The 19,671-nt window shown below is 40.5% G+C and overlaps 1 protein-coding gene across 2 annotated transcripts in view; it reads right to left on the bottom strand.

The window, feature by feature from the left end:
- Positions 1-19,671, bottom strand: part of LOC127222489 (lymphocyte antigen 75) — a 129,672-nt gene that overhangs the window by 87,057 nt on the left and 22,944 nt on the right. For both annotated transcript variants that reach the window (XM_051184604.1, XM_051184603.1), the window contains exons 7-14: positions 18,289-18,480; positions 17,320-17,477; positions 15,715-15,825; positions 15,148-15,236; positions 14,848-15,017; positions 12,385-12,584; positions 10,134-10,276; positions 1,103-1,184 (exon numbers count right to left, since the gene is read on the bottom strand). In XM_051184604.1, the coding sequence (XP_051040561.1) occupies positions 1,103-1,184; positions 10,134-10,276; positions 12,385-12,584; positions 14,848-15,017; positions 15,148-15,236; positions 15,715-15,825; positions 17,320-17,477; positions 18,289-18,480 (1,145 nt within the window). The remainder of the gene's footprint in view (positions 1-1,102; positions 1,185-10,133; positions 10,277-12,384; positions 12,585-14,847; positions 15,018-15,147; positions 15,237-15,714; positions 15,826-17,319; positions 17,478-18,288; positions 18,481-19,671) is intronic.

Raw genomic sequence — 19,671 nt, 5'->3', positions numbered from 1 at the left:
TTATGTCTTTATGATGTTTTAAAGTGTACACATTGAGAACAACAAAATTAGTTAGTTAGCACATGCATTTCCTTTCACAGTTACCATAGATGCACTGAGTACTGTTAACTATGCACAATAGCTCTCTTGAATTTATTGCTTATCTACCTAAAATTTTTTTATCTTTTGGGAAACATCTCCCCTACCTCCATCTGCCCCAGTTCCTGGTAATTGTCCTTGTTTCCCGCCCCACTCTCTGTCTGTTTTACTCCTTTATGTAGTCATTGTACCTGTTGCTCATTTTGATATAGTATATAATGTCTATCAAGCATATTGCACCCCACAGTCCCTACCCTGAACTTTTGCCTCCCCATCCTTCTCATTGGTCTCCTTTGTTTTTCCAGACAGTTGTCATTCTAGTTTCGGGTCACACCACATGCCTTTATGTGTGTCTATAAACACATGATTTTAAGTATATATAAAAATCCAAGAACCACAAACCAAGGATTTTTTTTTTCTCTTTTTGAGTCAGGGTCTTAGGTACCTCGGGCTGTGCAGTAACTTTCAGCTGTAACCTCATCTGTCTATTTTTGCTATTGTCATCTGTACTTTTGAGTTCATATTCAAGAAAGCATTATCCAGACTGTGTTATGGAAATTTCCTGCTATCCTTTTCCTAATGGCTGCATAGTTTGGGGTCTTACATTTAAGTCTTCAATGTATTTTGAACTCATTTTTTATACATGGATGTGCTTATGGGTGTGTGTATGCGTAGAACAGTTTTCTTGGCATTGATCATCAATTGGACTTTCCCTCTTGTCTGTTTGGGCAATTTGTCAGTAATCAGCTGGCTATTAATTCATCATTTATTTCTGTGTTTTCTCTTCTTTTAAACTGATAATAGCATGATATTTTAGTCACTGTAGCCTTCTAAGATCGAATGATACAGTTTGGTAGAATTATATCTCCAGAGTTGTCTTTCTCTTGCTGATTGCTTTGGCTAGTCAATGTCTTCTGAAGTTCCACACACATTTTAGGCATGGATGTTTTAAACAACAACTTGCTTGATTTTGAAACAAACACTAATTCCATGTTTTTTCCCCAACATGAAAGTTGTAACTTACTGGTGTACGATCACTCCATTGCCAGGACCCTTGTAAATCAGGGCTTCTTTTATTCAGACCTATCCACAACCAACGCTGCGCACTGTTAAAAGAAAGAAAGAAAGAAGGTGATATTAGAAGTTTATGATAATACTTGCTAACAATATTTAGCATTTGCATGTTTAAAGTGATTGAAACATGCATATGCACCAACAGAAACATGTATTTATACTAACAGATTGGGCACCAACAGAAAAGACAACCTCAAGTAATACAAAGAAAGAAATGAAATCAAGCCCAGAGCAACCATGGAAAAGGTACCACCAATTTAAAAACTAAATTTTAAGTCATTTTCATTTAAGCCATTGAAGTCATTGAAAGGCAAAATCTACTCTGCTTTGGGCTTTGAAACAGGAAATGTGTTTATTGTAAGTTTTTACCGCAATGTTTTTTATTAGGCAATATTTTCACACAGAGTCAATGACTACAAATGGCAGTTTGCCTTTGTCTTCTTTTTCCAGACATTTGTTTTTATGTCCATGAATGCTTTGCGTGGGAGAGGGCATTGAATGCCCTGGAACTGGAATCATGAATGTTGTGAGTCATGATGTGGGTGCTGGAAACCAAAGCAAGTGCTCTAAACCATGAGCCACCTCTCCAGTTACTTGGTCTTCTTTAGAGATTGGTGGGGGGGGGGGTGTCGTATGGGTCAGATGGCCTTGAACTCCTTATATACAGTCAAGGGTGACCTTGAATTTCTCTTCCTCTCATCTCCACCTCTTTAGTGTTGGGATTCAGGCATTAGACACCATGTTTTATAAGGTGCTGACACTGGAGCTCAGGGCTTTGTATAGGTTCTTTACAAGATGACCCACATTCCCAGACCCAACAATGGCATTTTAAAATCAATGTGTGTCTAGGGTTAAGGGTGTGTCTTGTCTAGCATGCATCAGGTTCTAGGTTCCATCACACACACACACACACACACACACACACACACATACACACGCGCGCGCGCACATGTCTTTATAGTATTATCAATTTTCTTTTCTTTATAATACAAAATAAGCTATTTTGTTTAAGTTTTATTAAAGTACTTTAATTCCTACTGTCCATTAGTTTTAAAGTAAGCAAGTAGTCAAGTTTTTTTTAATCTTGGGTTATCGTGGTAGCAAAGAAAATGCAAGGGCAAGTTAATGAAACAATCACATAATCATATTTAAAACTATCAGCTTTATATTTCTTTCTTTCTTTTCTTTTCTTTTTTTCTTTTTCTTTTTTCTTTTTTCTTTTTTTTTTTTGAGACAGGGTTTCTTTGTGGTGTTGGAGGCTCTCCTAGAACTAGCTCTTGTAGATCAGGCTGGCCTCAAACTCACAGAGATCTGCCTGCCTCTGCCTCCCAAGTGATGGGATTAAAGGCCTGTGCCACCAACGCCCGTCCTCAACTTTATATTTCTATTTAAAAGCACTGAGCTGGGTATAGTGATGCCATAGAGATGTGTGAGACCTAATATCTCCTGCCAAACAAAATATAACACAGCTAAGGAAATATGATACATAGGAACCCATGGGAGCTACCAAACAAGGTGTATAACATTTAAGCATTATAAAACTCCAGTTCAGGGCTGGAGAAATGGCTCAGTGGTTAAGAGCACTGACTGCTTTTCCAATGCACCCTGGTTCAATTCCCAGCACCAACATGGAAGCTCACAACTGTCTATAACTCCTGTTCCAGAGGATCTGACATCCTCACACAGACATACGTGTGGGTAAAACACCAATGCATATAAAATAAAAATACATTAATTTAAAAAATAAAACTCCAGCATATAGAGAGGTCACAGTGGACTGCAGTGTACAAACAGTTTCTGAGGTTCAAAAGATGGCTATTATTACTTTGGAGCCAAAAATCCAAGCATTTACCATGTTCCAGGGGAATGTAGCTAGATGCTTCATGGGTGAATATATATACAAATGGGAAGGCAGGAACATACATGTTAAGTGATATCTTTCCCTCAAACAAATTTCCACACTATAGGGGCTTCATATTTGACAAGTGCTCCAACTGCAAATCTTCTTTTGACTTCTTCCAATTCCAACTGAAAATATTCCTTAAAGTTTACTAGGTTTTTCAGGATTCAATAAGTAGTCAAATTATATTCCTTTAGTTTAACTTTGTATTGGGTCACGGTTTCAGTGGTATAAGTACAGTATACTTATAGGTAATATATATTTTTTTTTCAAGAAGAGGTAGGTCCTAAATGCAAAAATAATCTGTACTGTTCAGCTTAGTAGAATATACAGAATATATAGGATGTACAGATACAAAGTTACTGAGAAATAAAAGCCTGTATATCTTTTTGTTTGTTTGCTTTTCAAGACAGGGTTTCTCTGTGTAACAGTCCTGGCTGTCCTAGAACTCACTCTGTAGATCACAGAGATCCACCAGCCTCTGCCTCCATAGTGCTGGGAGTAAAGGTGTGCACTGCCACGACCCAGCAAGCCTGGATACTATTTTACAATGTTTTAGTGACCTATAGTACAAAGCTAAAACACCCTCCTACTTTTTAATAAAATAAATTGCAGTTGGCTATGACAATACACATCTATAACCCTAGCACTTAGATGGAGAAGAAGGATGCTGGTGTGAAGCCAGCTTGGGTTATTTAGCCCGTTCCAGTTCAGCCTGAGCTACACAGCCAGACCCCATCACAAAAACAAAACGAACACATGCTTCCCTTTTATTAACATTCTCCAATAGTTTAATATCAGTCAGTATTTTCTCATCTGTTCAACTTCAACTTGTTTAACTGAGAGGATATGAGAATTCTCCTCTTATACTTTCAATGTTATATTATATTTGTAGAGAATAATCACTAGTTTGTAGACTAGATAAACCCAGTAGAGATAATTAATTCCAGTTTAAATTCAGTAGCTATAAGGGATTTGCCATTTTCAGGTATCTATTCAGCTGACAGCTAGCTCTCTCACAGGCTTCCCGCTGTATCACACTTCCCTAAACCCCAAGGTCTAGACAGTTTCTATACACAAGTCATCTTTAAGTCAGGTTGCTAAGAACAGGTGGGTTAAGTTTCCTTCCTCATACTCATATGATGATGTAACTATTTCTTCCAAGTCTTTGCTTATTACATATTTGGGTGTAGGAAATTCCCTAACATAAGCTTTAGAATGTTTACTTAATTAGTAACAGTTTGTTATTCATTTGGGAAGAAAGCTCACCTATGGCCTAGATTCAAGCAGCTACCCAATACCCCCCCCCCCAGCCTTTGCGGAGGTCTGCCCCATCCTTCCTAGGCTCCCGGGACTCTAACCAGTCTCCTCTTAGTCCCTGGCTCCCTGTCCACTTACTGACAAACTTCTTTACTTTAAAGTTCATTCCTGGGTCTATGCTGAAGCTCAGAGGGCAGTCTCTTGCAGAATAAGGTTTCCTCCTTTCAGAGAATGAACTCTGTTTCAACCCTGAATTTAGGTTCCAGCATCATCTCAAGGGATTCCCTAGAGTGTCATAAATACAAAGAATAATAGGTACTCATGGTATGTGTGTGTGTGTGTGTGTGTGTGTGTGTGTGTGTGTGTGTGTGTGTGTGTGTGTGTGTGGTAGAGGAGAAAATAATCTCTGAATTACAACCTGTTCTGAATTTGACCTTCCTTAGCTGCTGTCAGATAAAGGAAGGAATAAGCCAGAAACAACACCATTCACTGCACACCTGTAGTGAAGAATTCAAGAAGGCTGGAGGAAAAAAAATGTTCCTGATCATAACTGGGGAGGCAGATCAAAATGACACCTTTCCATTTCCTTTCTAAACCGTTTCTACTCCACTCACTAAGCATATGGTGTTAAGGCTATCGGTGGACACCGTACAAAAGGTTAGCAAGTGCAAGTGTGTTAAAATTCTGATTGTCAGTCCAATTTCCTGCAGCACTTGGTTTCTAAGGAAAACAGTAGCTTGGCCGCAACCCCACATAAATACTATTTAATGAGGGCTCTTAGTCTGCAAAGCCTAGATTTATATCTAAAGCCATTCATGCCTCTTCACAGGAGGGCATGTACACAGCAGCGATGGCTGCAAACATGGCTTTCTTCTCTAACCCTAGGACTGTTTTTGGTCCGCAATAGTTTCCCATTGGGATACATTAAGAGTTGTAATGATTTAAGAGTCTCAGTGAACTGGTGTATCATTAATCCCCTTTTGCTGAAATACAAACAGAGGTATGGAACCTAGACTGTGAGAAATAGAGTGGCCATCAGTCTTAATTCCATGGCAAGTGATACGGATTTGCGGAGGACAGTAGGCTTCCTGCTGAGAAGGTCAATTCCAAGAATAAAAGCAACACATTCAGGGGTGAACTTCATAATCACTTTCCAGTATAAATGACTTCCTCTCCTTTAAACCATTATGGCAATCTTGGTTTTAAATTATCTTCTTTTTCTGAGCATAGCCCAGGCAAACAATTGCTTTATAATGGAGTGCGTATTAAACAGATAGCACAGTCTGCATATATAGCCTTTTGCTGGCCTACTGGCATGCATGCATAAATAAAATACAGCTCCTACAGATGAAGGTGTTAGAGTTTTTTTTCTATACTTTCATCTTTTCTAACTTCAATATGAATTATTTTTGCAGACAAAAAAATTTAAATAGTGTATTCTTCAGATAATTTTAATGAAAATGTGTAGAGGAATGGAAGAAAATGGAAAATATTTCCACAAAATGTTGCCTGTAATATTTGCAATAGTTTTCATTTTTTTCTTTATTTTTAATATACTTTCTAAGTTTTACATAATGAACTCATATCAGGTTTTAAGGTGGGTGTTTAATAGTGCTAAAAACGAAAAAAAAAAAATCAATGAAAGTAGCCACCTTTCACACAGCTTTGTCTCCTAATGTAATCCACTCTGCCCACAAATGTTCTTAATGGCCATTTCTACCCTACAGGGCTGTGACATTTTTCTATTAATTAATCCCCTAGAATATCTGCAAATATATTGCTCAGCACTTATCTGTGGCTTATTGTTCCAATCAGAGATAAAAAGTCCTTGCACAGGACTGTGAGTTTGTTCCATAAATATTTTCTAAGAATGCTTCACCTAGATAGTGGGTGTATGTGCAACACACACACACACACACACACACACACACACACGCTCGTGTGTTTGAAACTTGTGATCTTATTAGGCTGACTTGGTCAAAATCTGAACTTCAGCTAAGTTTGGCAGTGTATTTCAAGGGCCATGCCCCAAAGGCAGCTACAGCAAGGACCTCTTTGAGTCTATGGTATACCAAAGGCTTTGGTCTCTGCTCAGAGTCATAAATGGGTTTGTCAGCAAAATTTAGAAGTTTGTTAATCAGCATGATCTCAGAAATGAGCTTTTGTTGGTGAAACAAATTATTCAAGATACAAGGACTGGCTAAAATACTCAGGAAACTTACCTTTCATTAAATGTATTTTCCAGTAGCCGGTATCTTTAGAAATGACACCTATCAGGTCCAGGTGCTAGATCAGCTGATTATGACAGCCTGATAGAAATTATCATGAGAACAAAATTCTGTCCTTGTCACATTTGCCTTACATGAGCCTGCAACATCACTCAAAATCCTCAGTGGCTGATTGCTGGGACAAGTATTTCAAGCTTATGAAGTAAATTGTGTGGAATGTGCTGTGGCTGCTTGAACACATGTCTGTGTAACAAATGACTGCAAACACAGGAAGATTGGGTCTCAATTTCATAATCACTATGATCTACTCTCAGGCCTATGAGGAAACAGCCAATACTGTCTTCAAAAAGAATCTAAAAATAAGTGTATTAAAATTGGCTTAAGCCTACTACAAGATGATGAAGTCTAGAACACCTGAAGCCCTACAATAGGTGCCCAACACAGATCCTTACAAAAGATGTATTTTACATCAATATTCAAGTAGTTTTTAGTATTGTTTTAGATAATGAGGTTAGTCTGGGCTACTTGAGGCTCTTTGTCTCAAAAGTGAGGAGGGCGGGGGCATAGCTCAATGGTAGAATGCTTGCTAATTCATGAGAACCCGAGTTATCTTCAAACTCCTAATGTAGCCAAGGATGATGCTCAACTCCTGATCCTTTTGTCTCCACATCCCTAATGCTAGGATGGATTGCAGGAGTGTGACACCATGCCTTAAGAAGGAAATATGTAGTGTTTATGATTCACTATGACAAAGCAAACCTGTAAAATATGGTAAAAACTTTCTAATAAGATATTTTAAAAATCACTCAAAATCTTGCTTGCTAGATGTAATACCCAATGACTATTTCTATGTATTTTGCAGTTGAGTTTTCAATGCGAATAGTATATTTTTAAATTTTTATGATCTTCCTTTTTCTCCACTTAAGACAATACATTTACACATAATATTTTCTACCCTAATACATATTAAATTACAAGATAGCTCAACAGCAGTGATAGTAATAGCCATCCTTTCCTGTTTCTTTTATGAGAGAGCATTGAAAAAAAATGCTCCCTTGTAAATTACAAGTACTGACTTGAGCATTATACATCTAATGTAATAAGTACTTATATATTAATTAAACACATTAAATATATGATACATTTATATGTTAAGCCAGAAATGAATTAGGAATTTTTCTAGATGCAGTTTATAATCCAGTCACAATCTCTAGCTTGTGGTCATTAATTTTTTTCTATTTGAGTTAACATGGCACAACTACACAGATAGCACAGGCAAACAAAAAGGACCAAAACATAATAAACCAGGGATCTGGTAAACAGAGTGACACCTGTGTCAGTGAGCCAATATTCGGTACTTTGTACAAAAGAATCACCATTTCTCTTAACTTTTAAAGAGAAGGACTATTAACGGCATGCAATATCTTAAAGCATTTGTGTTTCTTTCCACCCGAGATGGAAACACCATGATCTCAAGGCTGGACAAGCACTAATGGCCAGATTTGTTTCATGTATGTTTTAGCAAAATAGAATTGGATTTCATTATTGGACAAATCTCTAGACTTGGACTTAATCAAAATTGATAGTGTACAAACTGGGCCATTGCCAACTAATTTTATGCTAGATTAATCTTCTGTTATTTCATTTTTTTATAATTCTCTACATGGACACTGTATAGCTTCTTTCCCCTTCTACATCTGACTTATGGGCACAGACTTTTAAACTGTACTGGACGTTAAACTTTTAATATTTAGAGATCTGCTTCTAAAATAGGATTCCCAGATAAAATAATTTATTATACCTTCATATTTTCACAACTATTTTATGTTTCTACATTCCAGATTTTATTCAGAAGAGTGTTTAAAACCTGATATTTATTGAAGTACTTCTTTTAAGATAAAAAAAAAAAAAAGCGGGGGTGGGGGGAGGGGTGGCCTATCTGTGCTGTGGATGGTGCTTGCTTGTGTGTACATCAGAGGACAACTTTCAAGACTCAGCCCTCTCCTTTGACCCTGTTGGGGCAGGGTCTTTCTTGTTTTTGGTACACTTCATATTCTGGACTAAGTGGCCCACAAGCTCCCAGCCATTTCTCGGGTTTCCACCTCCCACCTCACCACAGGAGAGCTGTGATGTGTGTCAGGACATCTGGCTTTTAAAATGGCTTCTGGGCTGGACTCAAATCAAGCATGCATGCCAAGTGCTTTCACCTGTTGAGTCATCTCTGCAGCCCCTAAAGTCCTCTCTTTGTGTGTTTTTCTCTTTCAAGATTTAGCATAGCTCTGTTCTGTTCTTGAAATGACACACATAAACTATCAAGGCTACTATATTCTTGCTTTGAATCCTTTTATAGTAAACTACTTATTCTATGTGTTCTTCATTTTTAAATTCACATCTGACCTATTGTATGTCATGAGATGTTTCTTCAAAGCATGAAATATACACTGTTCAGGTCAATCTCTTTAAAAAATGAAGTTAAATGGGAGCTAAACACATTGCAAGAATCTCCTACCTATGCTTTAGATGCCAGGCTCCACACATACCTTTTATATTTAATAGTGTCCAAAAGAACAAGGCTAGTTAGATTGCCCTCATTTTTTTCTAGTAAATTTTTATTTTGGGGAAAGGGATTCAGAATCATAGAGAAAATATTCACAAGGATATACTTACATTTTTTTTTGAAAAGTCATTTATCCTAATACACCTTGACTAAACAAACACCTGTAGTCTTCAGAAAAGTAATTTTGTGGCGTAGAAGCCCCTAATCCTTGTGATTATTGTCCAGAAGCTTCAGCTGACCTATGTTTCTCTCTCTTGTTCTGAGGGACATCAGAAGAGCCTTCCACACTAACCCTAATCCACACCAACTGTAGCCACTCTGGTGACTTCTCAGTTTCCTTTCTTACTGTCCTTGTTTCATGTGGCCGTCCACAGGGACAGTCGTAGCAGTTTTCCAACTAGTCCCCGAGAGTATCCACACCCTGCCCCTCCCTGTGTGTGCAATTGCACACATGTGTGTTTACAGGAACATAGGTGGTTTAAAACAATTAGCCTCTTCACAATTGAAATTATTTGGAGACTTTGCTTTTTTTTTTTTTTTTTCTCTCTTCTTCTTCTTAAGATCAGACTTCTTCCCAGATTAGCAAGGATATTTCATTTTCACACAATCCCATTCTCTGCTGCATAGCTTTCCTCCTCAGCTGTCTTTCCTGTTCTCATACCTCTGCTTATATATTGTGTGTTCTCTGGCTTCAATTCCTATCTTACCTTTTGAAACACTGTCTGCCTTCCAAGATTCAGCCTCCTTCATGATGTTTGTCCTGATCACACCAGAAACACTCCGCCTGTGGTTCTTCCCAAGGCTCTCTTTATCTTTGCCCTATATTTTTGCCATGCTTTTCTTAACCCAGCTATTGCTATGAGCTACACAAAGGGTTGGGGCCCTGCCTTGGTCTGCTTTGAATTTCTCATGGTATTTAGCAATAAGGGTGTTTGACACTGCTTAAGTGTGAAGCATGAGGGGCTTTTCAGATGTTAACCTGAATACCTAGAAGACATCAGGCTTAGGGTGACAACACTCATTCTAGAAACATTACCTGAACTGGTCCTGTAACAAATTAACGAAATCCTTTACTTCATTCATATGGCTGAAGCTCAGGAGGTGTGCTCCAAGTGCTTGGCAGAATCTTTCCGCTTCTTCCCAGTTCCTCTTTCTTACAGTTCTTTCTATATGGAACACCTTAACGAAAACAGAATATTGTTCTTCTGGAACATAATCATAAAATATTTATAGCTTTCTTCAATTGCAGTCAAAGGTGTGGGTCCCTGGCATGAATTCTTTCAGGTGTATACAAGCATAACTAAATGCACATACAGCAAACAAGGCAAGTCCTGTCCTGAGTGAACTAAAGACCCACACAGTGATGGCCACTGTCACCAAGTGAGTGGCCTTCCCCAGCGAGGCTGGACAACTGTTCCAACAAGTATATTCCTAGGACCTTGAAGAGAAAGTGCGCCAAGGGTCAAGGCTGAACAGAGTACCTTGGAACACTCTGGAAATCATATCTACAAGGAAATGTGCCAACGGTGTGATTCTGAGCATCAGACACAGAAGCCTGCAGAACAGGGCTCTTTTTCTGATTAAGAACAATCAAAGAACTGACTATACTGGGTGTGTGAACATCGACAGACGGTGCCAAATCAAAACCGGGCACTTGTGACTGTTTCTTTGATTTGTGATTATTAACTCAAAGAAGAGAAAGAAGCGGGGTGGGGGTGGGGGGTGTGGACAGGAAAGGAATATGAAACCACAGTTGTCTGATTGCTGGCCCGGATTCTTCAGTATCCTGTCATGTAGTCACATATACTCAAGCCGTGTCTCCAGGGGGGAGGAACACGCCTCCCTCCACCTTTACAAGGGGGCTTGGCCTTGTAGTTAGTGGCAGTGAAGTGAGCAAAAGCCCGAAATGCATCAGCTTGGTTGGGCTTGCCTTCTTGGGCACTAGCAATTTACTATGAGAAAAGCAATCTGAGTCCCAGAGTGAAGGGTAACAGACACCAGGCCACAGCCTACAGCCCAGCACAGCTGACCAACAGCTGGAAGAATTCACAGCTGGTCAGTCAAGCCCTAAATGAACCAGGGATCTATGAATGTGAAACTAAATATAATCTCCATGCAGTTTAGGAGTGGTATTGAATGGTTTGTTTTATAGAACTAGATGAATGTTACTGACTATGGTAGTTTGAATGTAAATGGCCTCCATAATCTCATAGGGAGTGACACTATAAGGAGATAAGGCTTTGTTGAAGTGGGTATGGTCTTGTTGGAAGAAGTGTGGCACTGTGAAGGCAGGCTTTGAGATTTCCTATGCTCAGGATACCTCCCAGTGTCTCAGTAAACTTACTGTTGCCTGCAAGATGAAGGATTCTCAGCTACTACTCCTGCAGTGGCATCTTGCCTTGCCAGTGAACTTGCAGTGGTGGCCACACCCTTTAGGTGTGGTTTCAGGTGCAGACATGACCATTATAAAGTAGAGGAGGGGCTGGTGCTCTCTTGGTTTTCAGAGACTGCATCTTCTGGAGCAGGAAGACCTCGGCGGTTATTTACTCTTGTCTGTGTAAGTGCTTTCCTAATAAACATCTATTTATCATCTGTCTTGGGTCTGGTGAACTCATTTAAAGTCTGCCTTCATATTCCAGCATCATGTCTGCTTGCATGCTGCCATACCTCCTGTCATGATGACATTAGACTGAACCTCTGAAATTATAAGTAAGCTACCCTAATTAAATTTTTTCTTTATAAGAGTTGCTGTGGTCATGATGTCTCTTCACAGCTATGAAAACCCTAACTAAGACACAGACCCCAAATCATTGTTGTTGTTGTTTTAAGACAGGGTTTCTCTGTGTAACAGTTCTGGCTGTCCTGGAACTCACTTTGTAGACAGGCTGGCCTTGAACTCACAGAGGTCGCCTGCCTCTGCCTTCCAAGTGCTGGGATTAAAGACATGTGCCACCACTGCCTAGCTATTTTTTTAAAACATATTATATAAGAAGGGATTTTAGTTCAGTAAGAAGAATTGGGGGCCTATGAGAATACTATGCGTGATTATATCATGCTGCAGGAAAGAACCACAGGAGAAAAGTCCCTCTGGCTTTGGTCTTACTTTTGAGGGCTGGACATGGGTAGGGTGCAGGTTGAGCGGTCTGATACCAGAGACCCATGCTTTGCTAAGGACCTCGGGCTCCCAAACACTTGTGTTAGGTTCTGTGTGCTCATAGGGAAGAACATAATTTGCACAATAACACGAACCAGGGCAGGAGAAGGACAGAATGAGAATGCTACTTTACCTTATAACAGGAAAGATTGGAGGGGAAAGTGTGCCAGCCTTCAGGGCAGGGGTCATCAGGCTTTGGGGCTGTTCCTCTGGGCTCTTGGGGCCCACTCATTTCCTTGCATATTGAAAGTGCTCTGAAACTTCTGCAATCCTTCACTTCCCACTTGCCAAGGGCCTTCCCGGTAGACATAGCCACACACCCACCTGGAGACGCTGCAGTTGAAGCACAAAAGTTAACTAAAAACTAAAACTTCCAAAGGTTAGCCAGCCAGCGGTGGCGCCCACCGTTAATCCCAGCACTTGGGAGGCAGAGGCAGGTGGATCTCTGAGTTTGAGGCCAGCCTGGTCTACAGAGTGAGTTCCAGGACAGTCAGTGATAGCCAGGGACATCCTGGCTTGAAAAACCAAAGAAATCTTGTTTAGAAAACCAAAACCAAACCAAACCAAACCAAAAGACAAGTTCTTACTATACAGTTCAGTCTGGCTTCAACCTTGTGGACTTCCTGCCTCAGCCCTAAATGCTTAGATTACAGACATATGTCATCAAGAAGTCTCTGTCTTCCCTATTAGAATATTTCTAGCTTAGTGATATTTAATCAGGATTAGCATCCATATTCTACCTTCTCTAAAAAGATAAAGTTGCTATTATTAATGCTACTCACACTCATAGTTATGATCACGAGTCACACATTTTGTGGAGATTATTTAAAATACTGTGTCCTATTATACGGCCACACAGTCCAGTTTCTAGGCTAAGGATCACATTACACAAGATCATGCAGGAAAATATCAAACATTTAAAGAGAGAAAAGTAGGGTGACTTAGGACTTCTAGCTTACTCAAAGCCAAATCTAAACAGGACTGGCTTGGAAGTTGGAAGGTCTGAATTTTACTAATTCAATAACAAACTATAATAATTTATTTTGTTAAATAAATCCCTGAAGCCTCTATCTATTTTCTCAGCTCTAAAGCTCAGATGGGACTTCCAAGGACATTCTACATCAAATCTTGCTTTCCTTGGCAAACCATGATCTAGATGGGCATGAGCCTAGAAAAAAATGAACTAACTTCTGAAATAAATGGTATCTTACACTGCATTCCCAATTTTTTCTCACTGATACTAATACAGATAAACTTTTAATTCTACAGGATGAAGTTAGAGAGAGAGAGAGGGTGTTAAATGCTTCCCAGGAAACATCTAGAATTTGAAATTTATATTAAAACAGATGAAAAAACAAAACATTTCCCCATAAGAAAAACAACAAACAAACAAACAAAACCCAAACCAAAACAAAAAACCAGCCCTCACACTCATGGGGCTGCTCTGGGTAGTCAGATATTGGCTTTGGAAAACACTGGACTTAATGGAGTGGACAGACATTGTTTCTGTTCCTGGCTCCACAGAGCTCAGATCAGTTCTGAAGATCGCCAGCTCCCTTATACCCAAACAAGTGATGGGTATACTTGGGAGGGACATCATGTTTCAGCACTTCCTGGACCACCACCTTGTTTCTTAAAGATTAAGCAGTAACTTTATAATATGAAACCAGAGTTCCCTCACATTGCGGTTAGTATTCCTTTGTTGGCATTCTCCATGACAGCCCCTTTAAATCTCTTAAAGCTAAGACAGCAGGGATGGTGCCCTCCGCTCTCAAACCTTGCCAGGAGGTAGGTGTTGTACTATGGTGCCCACTCAACAAGGCTTCATGCAGAACTCACTGCTGTTGTCACTTCAGTTTTACCATGGATTTCTCAGGGATGTGTGTGTGTGTGCTGTGTGTGTGTGTGTGTGTGTGTGCTGTGTGTGTGTGTGTGTGTGTGTGTGAGAACTGAGCCTGTGCCCTTTTTGTTTTTCTCTATAGGCCATGTAGTTCTGGCTACCTGGAGCTCACTACGCAGACCAGGTTGGCCTCAAACTCACATAGATCTATATGCCTCTTCGTTCCGAGTGCTGGGATCAAAGGTGTGCACACCAAGCCCAGCTGAGCCTGTGCCTTATCTTTCTCTCTCTCTTTTATCCTTCTCTATGAATGTTCTGCCTCCATTTCATCACTACAACCAGTTGGCATGTGTGTAATAATCTTTAATGCGTTAGCATTTAGAACAGTTATTCAATCCCAAGCACGCGAGAACAGCCTCTGCTTCCCCAAGCTCCCCATCCACCTCTCACCTTAGAACAAGGAATTTTTAAAAACTTATAAAATAAGAATCACAGGTAGACTCTGGCACAATGTCCGATTACAGTCTGCTGTGAGACTCTTTCTTTGGCTGCTTGCCTCTGTCCCTAGTGCCACATGGCCTTCTGGCTGCCTATGTCTCCCGAGAAACCTGATAGACACAGGCAAGCTTTGTAGACTGTGCAGAGAGCATCTGCAAATCTGTGCAAAGTGAAAGGGCTGGGCTCAGTGCTACGGCAACTCCATCCTTATAAGCTCAGTCCTGAAGCATTGTTGTCAACCCTGAATAAAACACTCACCTGGTTCAAGAAAATTCCAGTTGGAAAAGGTCATAGCCTGCTTTAGTCCACCAGTGACGGCCCAGCTGTACTCTCCGCGGGCATCGGCATCTCTCAGGCCGGTCCAGAAGTACTTCTGAAAGGACTTGTCATACTTCTTCATCATGTCGTTCAAGTATTCCTGTTCAAATCTACGAAAGATGAACCAACCTAGCAAATGTCTCGCAGTATTTGAAACAAAAAGCCCCTCCCACCCCCAGGAAATTGTTTAGGCAAAACTCAGTTAAAAGTTTCCTAGTACATGTGTACTGATGGCCACACCTGCTTGTGATGGTTAGATTGCAGTTCCTTCCGAAAGGGACCTCATCCTCGTAAATTTTGTAACAGGCTTCTCCATGTCTCTTCCAGCCCTGAATCAGAAGAGGAATATCATCACAGAGCTTGATACTTAATGGTGTCCCCCTCAGACAAGCGGGATTCTGTTCCTTTGACAAAAATCATACAACCCGAGGAGGTAGAGGACATGATTATTCATTTGATAAGGGTGGACTCAGTTTCACAGATTACCACTCCATGACTGAGGTGCGGCATAATTTTTTTTTTGTCTTTCTGTACCCTACTCACTTATTGCAGCTGTTAGTTGAATTATTTTTCAGCAAGAGTACTGCCATTGGAGGAAAACTATCAATAATGAAGGTAGCAGCCATATTTGCTTATTTATAGAAATTCATGAATAGGTGAATAGGTAAATCTTTTTTCTTTCTATAAGAACACACATGTGTTAGTATTCTCTTAACAGAAATCAATACTTTTACTTTCCAAGTTTGAATGGTTTAAACTTCAAATATCATCTTTAACTACAGAAAATTCACAAAGGGATTTACTCACCTCTTCTGGAGGACACAGCTTATCAGATCTTGTATCATTAGTTATTTCTCCCTTTTTCTTGCATACATATCTGAGTTCCTTTTCACAGGACTGGACTTTCCACTGACCTAACTTTTAAAGAAGAAAAAAAGTATTTCTTACCAAAGGAAATATTTGCCAAATTAGAATAAAATCACAATAACTATGGGAGGCCAGGAAAGGTAGTAAGTAGCTCAGCATGACCTCCCTAGGTCACAGTGCCCACACTCCCTTTCTTAGATGCTTAACAATAACACCTTATCAAAGGACATTTAGTCAAGAAGTTGAGTAGAGAAAAGCACCTCCCACAGCTACCAGGACTCTAGTGGCTTCCCTGTGACCAGGCTGCAATTTGTTCACAGCTTAAAATTCTTTGGAAAGCACCAGCTGGTCACATTTACTCAAATGCATAAGGATGATGGTGGTTATGAGAGCTACTTCTCAAGAAGTCTAGGGTCAAAAGCTTCTTTTAATTTGACTCCACATAGACACCAAAATTGTTACTTTCAAACATGCTACATGAAATTAATTTTGCTGAATCGACTAGGTTGTGTTGCTTCCTGAAATGAAACATTAGTGGCTTGACTGTGCGGAGGGTCGGTTTTGAACTCAGGCAGGCTGTGGAGCTCTGCCTTCTGTGGGTTGCCTATAGGAAGACGATCCAAACAAAAAATAAAAGAGATGCAAGCCCTATTGTGAAACATACAACCTATTTTGAGCTCCTAACCAAAGTATGTTCAAGAAATGTTTGGCAAGCTATACGTCTTTAAAAAAAAAAAAAGATAGTTGTAAGGATTCAGGCATTACGCTGGCCTGCCCCTGTCACCTGGCAGAATGCACTCAGGCAGTACCCTGGTCAGCCCAGGACAAAGGACCCCTATGAAAGAAAGAACTCCGCCCACTTACGCTCTCTTTCTGCTCTTTCCCGCTGCTCCCCAGGGACTGACAGGACTTTTCCTGTCTCCTCTCCTGCCCTTTTTCTGTCTCTGTCTCTTTGCCTCTTTTCTCTTCCCTTCCCCCTCCCTCCCCTTTCTAATAAAACCTCTCACTTAAGCTCTGTCTGCCTGGCACCCTGGCCTCGGTCACCCTCGCCTGCCATAGAATCTACCAAGGCCCCCCATGCAAGGTTCCTCTCGAATTTCCCCAACAATAGTTTTTTGGACACATCTAACTCAATATTTTATAGAATTTAAAAATTAAAATATTGAAAACCATTTAAAGTTGAAATATTGGAAAGTGGTTTCCAATTAGCCTCAAATCATGATTAATTCAAAACTTAATTGGAGCATTGAAAGATGGAACCTTCTAGGCTAACTGCAGTTACCTGCCAGGTGGCAGGCATAATGAGCAGAAAGGCTAATGGAGACTCAGGCCCTGGAGACAGACTGACAGCGAGTGCTCCAAGGAAAGCAGACTGCTTACTCAGCTCCTGCCTGCCTTTATTTACCCTCCACTCAGTAGCTGTCAGAATGATATTCCACAGAGTTTCACCTTTTCCGTCTCCGCTTGCACACAGATTCCTAGCACAATGTTATTATTATTAGCTCTAACAAAGGGACTATAAATAAGCTATGGGAGGTGTCCTACCTTTCCTAAGTAGGAAACACAGTTGGGAGTCCTATTGTAGGGAATGCTGGGCTCATTCTCATTCCAGTATGTTAGAGTAACTTCCGTACCATCTGACCACTGGAACAGAGTGGGGTTGTTCACGTTCGTGAGGCCTGTCCATATTTCTTCTTTGACATCTAAAAGAAAAAAAGCTTTATTTGCTTGGCTTTGCTCCGTTGTATGTTATAACATGTATGTTACTGATTTTTACGTGCTGTTAATGTGGTTTTAAGAGCTGCGTGGTGTTCTTTAGTCGCTCACTGAGAACGCTGATGAGCAGGGAAGGTAGGTCTTGAAGGCCTGTAATGGCACTGCATAAACTCTGTTTAATGGGTATTAGTGAAACTCTATAAATACAACCAGAGATATTCTAATTAGAATAGTTAATGTCTACTGCTGCCCTGAATTGACTACTGTATTCACCGGGAAAACAATTAGTTAGCATCATGCTGACACCAAACAGGGACTTCCTCAGCCTGAATGTAGGAAGAGGGTGGAATACAAGCAGTCTAGGGTGTCTTTGTTTATCTGTCTAGTTCCAGATAATTACAAAAGTGAAAAGATCATCAAGTCAATTTCTAGAACTTAAATAAGGTTTAGCATAATTATGGGAAGGGGACAGTTTCTGATTAAATAGTGGCCGCTAGGCAGTAGTAGCTATTTAAACTGTAATGCAAAGAAATGAAAATTAAACAAAAGTAATACCTCAGCTCCCCATTCTTCCTAACTACCTTTCAAGAGTTCAAAAACTATGTGGTAGCTACAGCACTGGACAAGGCAGGCCCAGAACAAGTCCATTTCAGAACACTTCCCCATCCCCTCCTCCAGATGAGCTGATCCCAGGAACAGGCCAAAAGCTTCTCATTCCCCACCAAGAGTCTGAAAACAGGGGCGTCTGAAATGTTTTAAATTCCTAAAACAAGATTTAAAATAAAACAAAAGACTCACCCCCACTATGGAGTTTTGTGACAACCACCTCGACATCTGCTAAGGAATGAATGCTGATGAGGTCACCTCTGAGGGCTTTGCATTTCAAATGTGCTGCATCCCAGGGAACACTTTCATTTGCCAGCAGATAGCAAAATCCATTCTGTGCCAGCCAACCCACATCACAGTGGGTATCTGTGTATGTCCAAACATCTGGGGGGAAAGCAGCGATTTATATTCCAACAACACAGCAAAAATTTCCTTTCTTGAATCACAAGGCTTCTGGAAAGCCGGGAGACATGATGTCAGCTATCAGGGTGACATGAATTTTATGCTGTGCTTAATATATATCTGACATCATGAAAATTCCTGCAGGGATTCAGGTATGAGATATACTCACTGAAACACATATGCTTTGTGACTGGACAAGACTGTTTAAGGGGCATAACCTTGGTCAGGGAAGGGAATAACTTTAGTTTCAATAGATAGAAGACAGATGTGGAGTAAGCCAGATGCTGACAACATTTTCCAGGTCTGAGATTTGGAAGGTCAACCCCACCCATGGCTTTGAGATTGGAAGGAGTCAAGCCTCTTTTCCTTGTGTGACCAGATTAACAACTGAATGCATATTAACATTAATTGTTAAATACAGGGCAGGCAGATATGTAAGGAACAAGACATGATATTTGTACATTCCAGAGATGGTAGCACAGGAGGAGAGGGGAGGACAAATGACTTCCTTGGACACCTTCATGTGCTCAGCTTGACCATGTTGATACCCACAAGGGAAGTCTAATCTTTAGAGGCAAATGGCTAATACTCCAATACTCTTGTTAGCAAAACTAGGAGGTATTCCATTATTTACTGTATCCAGATCCCCTCTGAAGCTTTCTTCCTTTCTTTCTGTCTTTCTTTCTTTCTTTCTTTCTTCTTCTTCTTTTTTTTACAAGCAAACTCAGTCATCTTAAAATGTGGAGTATTCCAACCCACAGCCAAACTTTAGGTGGAGCTCAGGGGAACCCCACAGAACATGGGGGAGAAGGATTGTAGGAGCCAGGGGGGCCAAAGACACCACAAGAAAACCCACAGAGTCAACTAACCTGGGCTCACGGGGCTCACAGAGACTGAACTGACAACCAGGGAGTGTGAGTGTGACAGACCTAGGCCCTCTACATATATGTTACAGGTGAGTAGCTTGGTCTACTTGTGAGACTCCTAACAGTGGGAGCAACACTCTGTTGCCTGCTTTTGGGACCCTTTCCTCCTTCTGGGTCACCTTGCCCAGTCTTAACACAAGGGGAGGTGCCTAGTCTTTCTGCAATTTGATGTACCATGGCTGGTTTATATACATGGGAGGCCTGCACTTTTCTGAAGAGAAGAGAGGGAGGGTGGATGAGGGAGTTG

Source organism: Phodopus roborovskii, unplaced genomic scaffold (genome assembly GCF_943737965.1).
Source record: "Phodopus roborovskii unplaced genomic scaffold, PHOROB, whole genome shotgun sequence".
Lineage (NCBI taxonomy): Eukaryota > Metazoa > Chordata > Mammalia > Rodentia > Cricetidae > Phodopus > Phodopus roborovskii.
Note: the sequence above shows the minus strand (reverse complement) of the source record. Positions and strands in the feature narration are given on the sequence as shown.